General features: G+C 37.6%; 1 protein-coding gene across 2 annotated transcripts in view; it reads right to left on the reverse strand.

Moving 5' to 3' along the window:
* LOC105559446 (calcium/calmodulin-dependent protein kinase kinase 1) overlaps positions 1-7814 on the reverse strand; it is a 74427-nt gene that overhangs the window by 58803 nt on the left and 7810 nt on the right. For both annotated transcript variants that reach the window (XM_012007730.1, XM_012007729.1), the window contains exon 2: positions 2016-2085. In XM_012007730.1, the coding sequence (XP_011863120.1) occupies positions 2016-2085 (70 nt within the window). The remainder of the gene's footprint in view (positions 1-2015; positions 2086-7814) is intronic.

The raw sequence follows: 7814 nt of genomic DNA on the forward strand, positions 1-7814 counted from the left end.
TTAGCTAACCTCCAACGTTCTAATTTAACAATGCGGGTCCCACGTACACAGTGTATCAACAATTTAGCTGTTACGTCAGCTGGACGATACACGGCGCGATACAGATATTACGAAACCCTATCGACGAAATCCCGTTGACACAGTTGTTCGTAGCCGCGTTACTCTCGCGATCGTTCTATCTCGGACAATGCAGGCGGCATTCGGAACGTCGCGTGCGATTTCGAAGCTACGTCGCCGCAGGAATACGCGGGCGAGTATTGCGCAATGCATTGTCGTCGCTTCGTGTCGCGGTGAGATAAACGTGACTCCGGCGCCCTGAGAGTGGCAAACAATAGGGGAAAAAAAGAGAGAAAGAGAGAAAACAAAGGAACGGGGGGGAAAAAAATGAGACGACCTGTTGGGGAACGAGCTGGCCGATCACTATGGGGTGCTCGCCGCGTTCGCTCTCACCCTCGCGTAGCGCCGCTCGTATCGGTTAGTCCCGCAAGATTCAATAATTTAAGCAGTAATGGCCTGGCCATCGATCGACGCTCGGCTGGAGTTTAAAATATCTCGCGTTGCCCGCTCTCTTGCGACTTCCCAGTGCTTATTTTTCTTTCCCGTCGCTTCTGTGCATTGCGAAATGCTCTGTACCGCAACGGCGATGTTTATCCGGAACATTAACCCAGCAAATGAATGTTTATTGACAGGATCGTTAACCCCTTTGTAACGGAGCCGTTATTTGTTAAAGAGAAAACTCCGCTCTCACGAATCATTTGCATGGTTATTGATATTCGTGAATTTTCGAGTAGACTTGTTCTCGGAGATCGATTGTAAGGTCGGTGACTTAGGACTCCCTTGAAGACAGGGTAGGGTGTATCGTATTCTCAAGGAGGCGACATGAAATAACTCAACGTAGTTTCTGCTTTTAACGTTAACGAGGCCGAAGGTGCAATTATTTAGACACAAATCTCTGCCACCTTGGTACACATCGATCGGCTTCGGCTATGTGGTTAAAAATATCTATTTGCATGCCTGGATGCATTATGGCAGTTTAGGCCGTCCTCCTTGAACTTCCTTTTTCGCCCCCTTTCCTCAATCTGATGCAGGACGACGGTGTCGAAGGCCGGGACTAGCCAATGAATAATTCCTCGTCGAAAGTAAAGCACCGTGTGTTTGCGTTAAATGTGAAAATTGAAAGTACTGAAAACAACCGAACGATCTCCCATCGTGTCTCGGTATTTATTTGTCCGGGTCCGGTCTTCGATTTATATGACAAAATACGTTTAACTGAAGTAGAAACGAATCGTTTCGAGATAAAGCTCTACCAATAAAGAAGAACACATTTTCGTAGCTTGCCGAAGCAAGGTGGACTGAGTTACATTTATACCGAAACTGGGCCAGGTGCGGATTAATATGTAATCTCGAACATTGATCGAGATATTAATTGAAACTATTGTCCAGATGTGCATACATATGCATCTGCTTCTGAAGGATCACCCAGAGACATATTCGTCAATCTTCCGGGACATGCGTCACGTCGTTATTCCACAAAAGCGGAAACTGCATAGTTCATCTGTTCTAACTGTCACAATACGCCGCGCACTTCATCCACTTCGTATTATGCACACGTCTGCGGACGTATGCTAGCTGAAACACATCTGCATTCATATCGCACGTTTGCGTAAGCGGGTGCATCGTCATCGTATATTATCCCGCTCTCGAAATGGAGGCGCTTCTTTTTCTTTTTTAGTTAGCTATTAAGCGAGAGCCGATGAGCGATGTTACCAATGATAGAAGCGTGGCAAAATAGTGCGCCGTGTCCATAAACAGCCCGATTCGATATTACGGCCACTCTAAATATAAGAATACACGTGACGCAAACGGGATATATAAGACTTTTCGTTATCGCAATAATCATCATTCGTGCTAGGTAATACAGTTACGTCATGTCAATGTACTCTTCTCACGTTAGAAAGTTTCGATCGAGATTTTTCGAGTTTTATTTGTAGACGAAGCAATTTGAAGTTACTTACCGTGGAATGTCGCCGATTCGCGGTGGCCGATACTTTCGCGGACTACCCACGTCGCTCCATACGTTGCAAGCTGGAAAATTAAAAAAGTACTTGAGTTAAACGCAATAATAGTTTTAACGCGCGGCGTTTTCACTGCGCAACATTGAACGTTGAAACGAGTGCGTCGGTTAAACGCTAATTGCACGCTTCACACGTTAAATATTGTTCAATAATCTAACAAGGGGTAATCTTCAATGTCGCCAGTAGTAATTAAAAGACTGCAAAGTCATTTTATGTTTCAAAACTCACAATGTTTCGACCATGGTTTGTGGTCCTTTTCAAGTGATATGGCAAAGTCTTTTTGATCAATAATATCAGTGATATAAGAACTACACTGAAAAATATTAATGTACTTTTACATGGAAATTACTTGTTCAAATCCGGAAAATTACCTAATTATAACTGTAATTTTTTTTCCAGATTTCTTAAAGTGAAAATACATATTAATGGTAAAATATAGGTGAAATATAGGTGAAATTACTATTTTTGTGTAAAAACACTTGAATTTTCATGCAAAATTACAGAAAAAAGTCTGCAATGTTCCATGTGGGTAGTAATATTGCATGATTATGCTGGGGCGGAAAAAAACCCAGCATAATCGTGTAATTTTACAAATATTTTTTTCAGTGTACGTAACATTCCCGAAAGCCTATTAAATTAAATAGCCGTTTGCTTTTCTCTAGCAGTGTAAAAATTGTTCCGAGCAACTTGCTGAAATTACTGAAATAGACTACCTCACAGTTTCAAACGAATCACAATCTTTTTCTCTTTTAGTTTTGATAGCTTCAATTAGTTTGACTTCGTCGAAGTGTCCAAAAATGCGCGAGAAATGGAACGTCCGTACGAAAGATGAAACGCGTGCGATAGAGGCGATTCCTGACGGGGAAGATTTGTGTGTATCGTGGGAAGCTATGGTCTTCCGGCTGGCGCGATGCCTCGTGCGGACGCGCGTCTTTTCTCCGTCCATAACAATGAAATTATGCGGATCAATTTCAGATGGACACATTTCCACGCCTGCCGCCTATAATTCAGCTCCTCTCTTCCGGGCATCATTGTGTCTGATCTTATATATCGCTTTCTCATTTCCATGTGAATCGCGATAGCTTCCGACCATTGAAGCGCAAACAATTTTACGAGTCCAAATCGTTAGGGCAGATCGATTTAAGCGAGTTCTTTTATCAGCATTAGATGTAGATTCTATCAGCGATTAGCTTTGTGATTGTGTAATGTATGAAAAAAAGGATGTCAGATTTTAATTAGAAAAATTTGTTCTATTTAAGTTGTCAGTTTATCGCTCTCGTAACTCTCGTAATTGTATAGAGTTTGTTCCTTGAAAAGCTTGCGATATATGGAACGGGTGATACCGGCGAAATTGAGTTTAATGTCGATTGCTGAGTTTATCGCATCGTATGCCCGGTTTACGGCTTCATCTCGATGATGTGAAGATCGTTTGCTTGATTGCTGAGTGTACTTTCACGAGATTGTGATTTCGCTTGATGAATAATACTCCCGCGGAACATATCGTAGCATTCTGTAGATATTTTCGATGTGTTTATCATTGAACTAAAAAAAAAACAGTCATGAAGTTACGTTCATTACGATAAAAGAGGAAAGTGTGTGTCCCGTGTGTAAAAGGCGATAAAATTTACTCCGAACATTCGTACAGTACGATTTTCAAAAGCTCTTATATTTTCCTCAATGCAGTTTTCAGCAGGCATTAGTGACAGATGTATTTTTGTATTCATATTGTTTATGAAATATAAATATGTAAAGTTTGTGGGAATTGACCAATATTTCCAATCGCTCGTGAAGTAAACAATCTTGTGAGCTTTTTAAGACTAAGTGGGTAGGCGTAATATTGAAAGAATCGTTGAAGAAAGTAAGTATTATACGGCAAGTTTAATCGAAGCTCCAAGAATACCGCGCTGTAACGGATATTAAAGGTTCACCCTGTTACACGAGCGACATTTGCTAATTATAAAGTTCCGCTTTTACAAAGTCACGAAGTGATATCGATTATGCAGGCATAATCGAGTATGCAACCGAACGATTTAATCTTCGCAATGCCGCAATTTCTCTCGCAAACGCTAGAAACAATATTTAAATCCTTTTTTCTATTTCCGAAACTTTTATTACTTTTAAAACGCCATACACGCGTTTTACAAATTATCGTTAAAAACTCCCTCTATTCACTGTTTACGTCCGATACGCACGCGTGCGTTACGATTGAAAAAAAATATTGCGTCGCTAAATTCGTAGTTTAATACATACGAGAGAGAGCCTGTATATTTGTTAAATATTTAATTGAAATAGAATTTGTGAACATACGACGGGTACGTTTGTGCGATGACCAATGATTAATGAGTGGATGTTGACGTTGAATTTACTGCGAACAACCTTTTCATTGCTTTATATAAATTATGTATATTGCATATGATTTTAATTACAGTAATTCACGATGTATCGCGAAACACAAGCGATTAAAATACGCACGTGGCACGTGCGTTTAATATTGGCAAATTTACCCTTTTCGCAAATAAGGCAACTTTTCGAAATTGCCCTATGGCGCACGTTGAACGATCGTTAATTTTTTAGCGTTGGATAACCTCACGCTAGTTTTTACGTTGCAATTATTTTTCCAATAAACTTTTGTAACGTGAATATTAAACGCACTGCGTTGTTCTTTGAGACGCAAATATGCTCGGGGGGAAAAAATGTCAACGCGATAATTCTTTCTCGCATAGAAATGGATGAATAAAATTGAAGCCAGAAAGTATTTTGTAATTATCGAAATGCATCAGTCGAGCTGCAATTCAATCTTGACAGCGCGAATATAATGCAGGACTGACGCTGAAATTTTATCACTACGATAAATCTACTATTGATTACGGAAATTCTCTTTTTTATTGGAATGGCGACGCGACAGCTGACGAGTGAGTTTGCGCACTTGCAGCAATTTCGTATTCAGTAATTTTTTCTCGTGTCGCAGCTTGTATTTCCCCTAAATTCGCTCGTTTTATTACAGTCGTTATATTTATTGCGAATGCAATTAACAGAGCTCTCATTTCTTACGACAATTTGTATGAATTCATCGAAATCACGTTGTATTATGTCCATCACGATATTTTCATGAATTTGATAAAAAATAGATAAAGAAACTTTTTTTAATGGAGCATTTGATACAGTTCGTTGTCCCCCACGTAGACAATCTAAATTCTTTTAAAACCTAAATAAATTTGCAGACCAAGAATAATCGCAAAAGAATGCTTTCTATTATCTGACAATGAGTTAAAAATAACATTCGGATATTTTTATGAAAATATTATTATTGCGTACTGCAAAGCATATACATATAACTACACAATCACATACTTTCCATGTATATACAATTACGCGACAAGAATAATCGTGTCTCTCGAGAAACTTCGTGTGGTCTTGACACAACTACGTTATTTCTCAAACGTTTCAATTTCTCTGACTCTCATCCATGGGGAGTCGTAAAATTTCGTGGTTGGAAGATAATTAATTGCCGGTCGGTAGAACTCGTGTAATTTTCCTTTATCGATGTGGTACACAGCATACTGGCTGGTAAAATTTCCCGCAACCTCCTTTAATCAGTGAAATTATGATAATTGGGTTATCGTGGGCTGAACAAAGTCAGATTTTCAATCATTCAAATGGCACAATAAACGGGGGAAAAATTTACAAACGAGAGATAATATTTTTACAATATTTCGCCATGTTATTACAAATCATATATCAGATTTTGCAAATAATTATTTTGCACTGAAATTATTTTTATTATTTATCGCGAAATTGCGTAAATAAGAAAATAAAAAATTGTGAAATTTTGTGAAATGTAAAATTTTATGACTTTTCCTATAACTTTATTTTCTTCAGTTTTTAAAACGAAATGATGTTATTTTGTTTTAGAAAATGTACACTAATGGTTTATTGTATCGAAATGTACACTAATGCTTTATTGTATCGAATAAGGGGTGTACATTTACAATATTTGTTTTCAATGGTTACCGCACCACACGTTGAGAGACTTCGTTACTGCGTGTATTGACTAATAATTAGGCGATAATTAATTGTTAACGTGAAAATGAAAGCTTGACGGTTTTCATTTTGTATGGAGATACCGAGATGGGATAATTAATGGCAAAGGATAATACACAGGATTATTTCTGAATTATCGGCTACTGACATAATTAAGTTCTTCATAAAATTGTAAATTTATCAAATGTACTTTTTATTTTCATCTTTCTCTCTCTCTCTCTCTCTCTCTCTTTCTTCAAATATTTTTTAAAATATTATGGTTTTACAAGAAATAAGCAAATTCAAGAATAAAATATTATATGTACTTATAAATTATATAAATTGCTTTCATAACGATTCATAATTCTCCGTATCTTATTTGTTATTTTTTTTATATATAAAATGCATTGGAATAGCATTAATTTGATAAATATACATTTTAAAAGAAAGGTGTAAATTGTAAATAATTCCGCGGATTTACGTAAAATAAGTGATACTATTTTCTGGCAAACTGTGGTGTATCGCCATTGTAGAAAGAATTCTTAAATGTAGGCATAAAAAGTGTTTAATGTTTAATTACAGGATGTTTAAATGCTATTGTTGCGGATATTTAGACGTTAAGTTCAAGCACGAAAGCTTTTATTTCCTACCTGCTTTCATTTGCGCTTTCATATAAGGGAGTAAATTCTTTCATTCTTTCTCCTAGAAGTTTAATATTTTCTAGCCTTTTTTAAACCGTGTTAATTAATTATAATGTCTAAGGAAAGAAAGTGTGAAGCAAATGACTGCACACCCGTCGGGCAAACGGATAAGTACATGTAGTTGTAATTTTATTAATTTATTTCGAAATTCAAAATATTTTATTTTCAATCTTTACATAATTCCCTTTAAGTTTGTCCATAAAACACTTTTTAATGTTATTTTAATTGTTCTATTGATTTTCATGCTTTTCCCATAATTTTATTAATAATAACGTTAATAATAGGTAGAGAACAATAATAATAAAAGTTGTGAAAATATTTGACTCTTACATAAATAATAATTTTATCGCTCTAAAATATAAAAGCGCAATCCTTACGTTTATTGCGGTAGAAATTGGCTCGCGCGAAAGGTTCAGGAAAGCGTTGAGGATTTTCACGTGCGGGTATCGGACGGAGGGAGCAGTTGGGCGAGGAAATCTGAATGGAAATGCAAATACGAGAGGTAACAGTGCAAGAGTGTGCGCATCTCGTGTTCAATTATCCGACAGACGATTCGTAGGCGCATGAGTAAGTCAATTGTTAAATCGCCAAGAGACCGGCGACCGCGCATCCGTATTATCTTGGCCATATCCTCCTTTCTGGTTATAATCAATTCTCGCTAACTCCGCGGCGTGCCGGCAAACCGTTCCGGTGACACCTGATATTGATCGGGAGAGCCGCGGAAATGAAGCGTCATCGTCACGACTATAATCGTCGAGTCCTGACAAGAATTGCACTCTGCCTCTGCTCGTTCCAACTATTGAATTGCAATTATCATTTTTCGAAATAAATGTAGAATGTATTTTTTTGGCACTCGGTCGGTATTCAGGGTGCCCGTGATGAAAAGGATTATTTTATATAATTCATTTGTGTTTTCAAGTAATTGGATAACATCTCTTAAGGGCCGGTTTCGCGAACATTGGTTAACTGTTAACCGAAGGTTAATTGATTCTCTGTCTCTTCTTAAATAATAAGATGG

This window comes from Vollenhovia emeryi, unplaced genomic scaffold (assembly GCF_000949405.1).
Source record: "Vollenhovia emeryi isolate VEMERY1.0 unplaced genomic scaffold, V.emery_V1.0 DF939271.1, whole genome shotgun sequence".
NCBI classification, from domain to species: Eukaryota; Metazoa; Arthropoda; class Insecta; order Hymenoptera; family Formicidae; genus Vollenhovia; species Vollenhovia emeryi.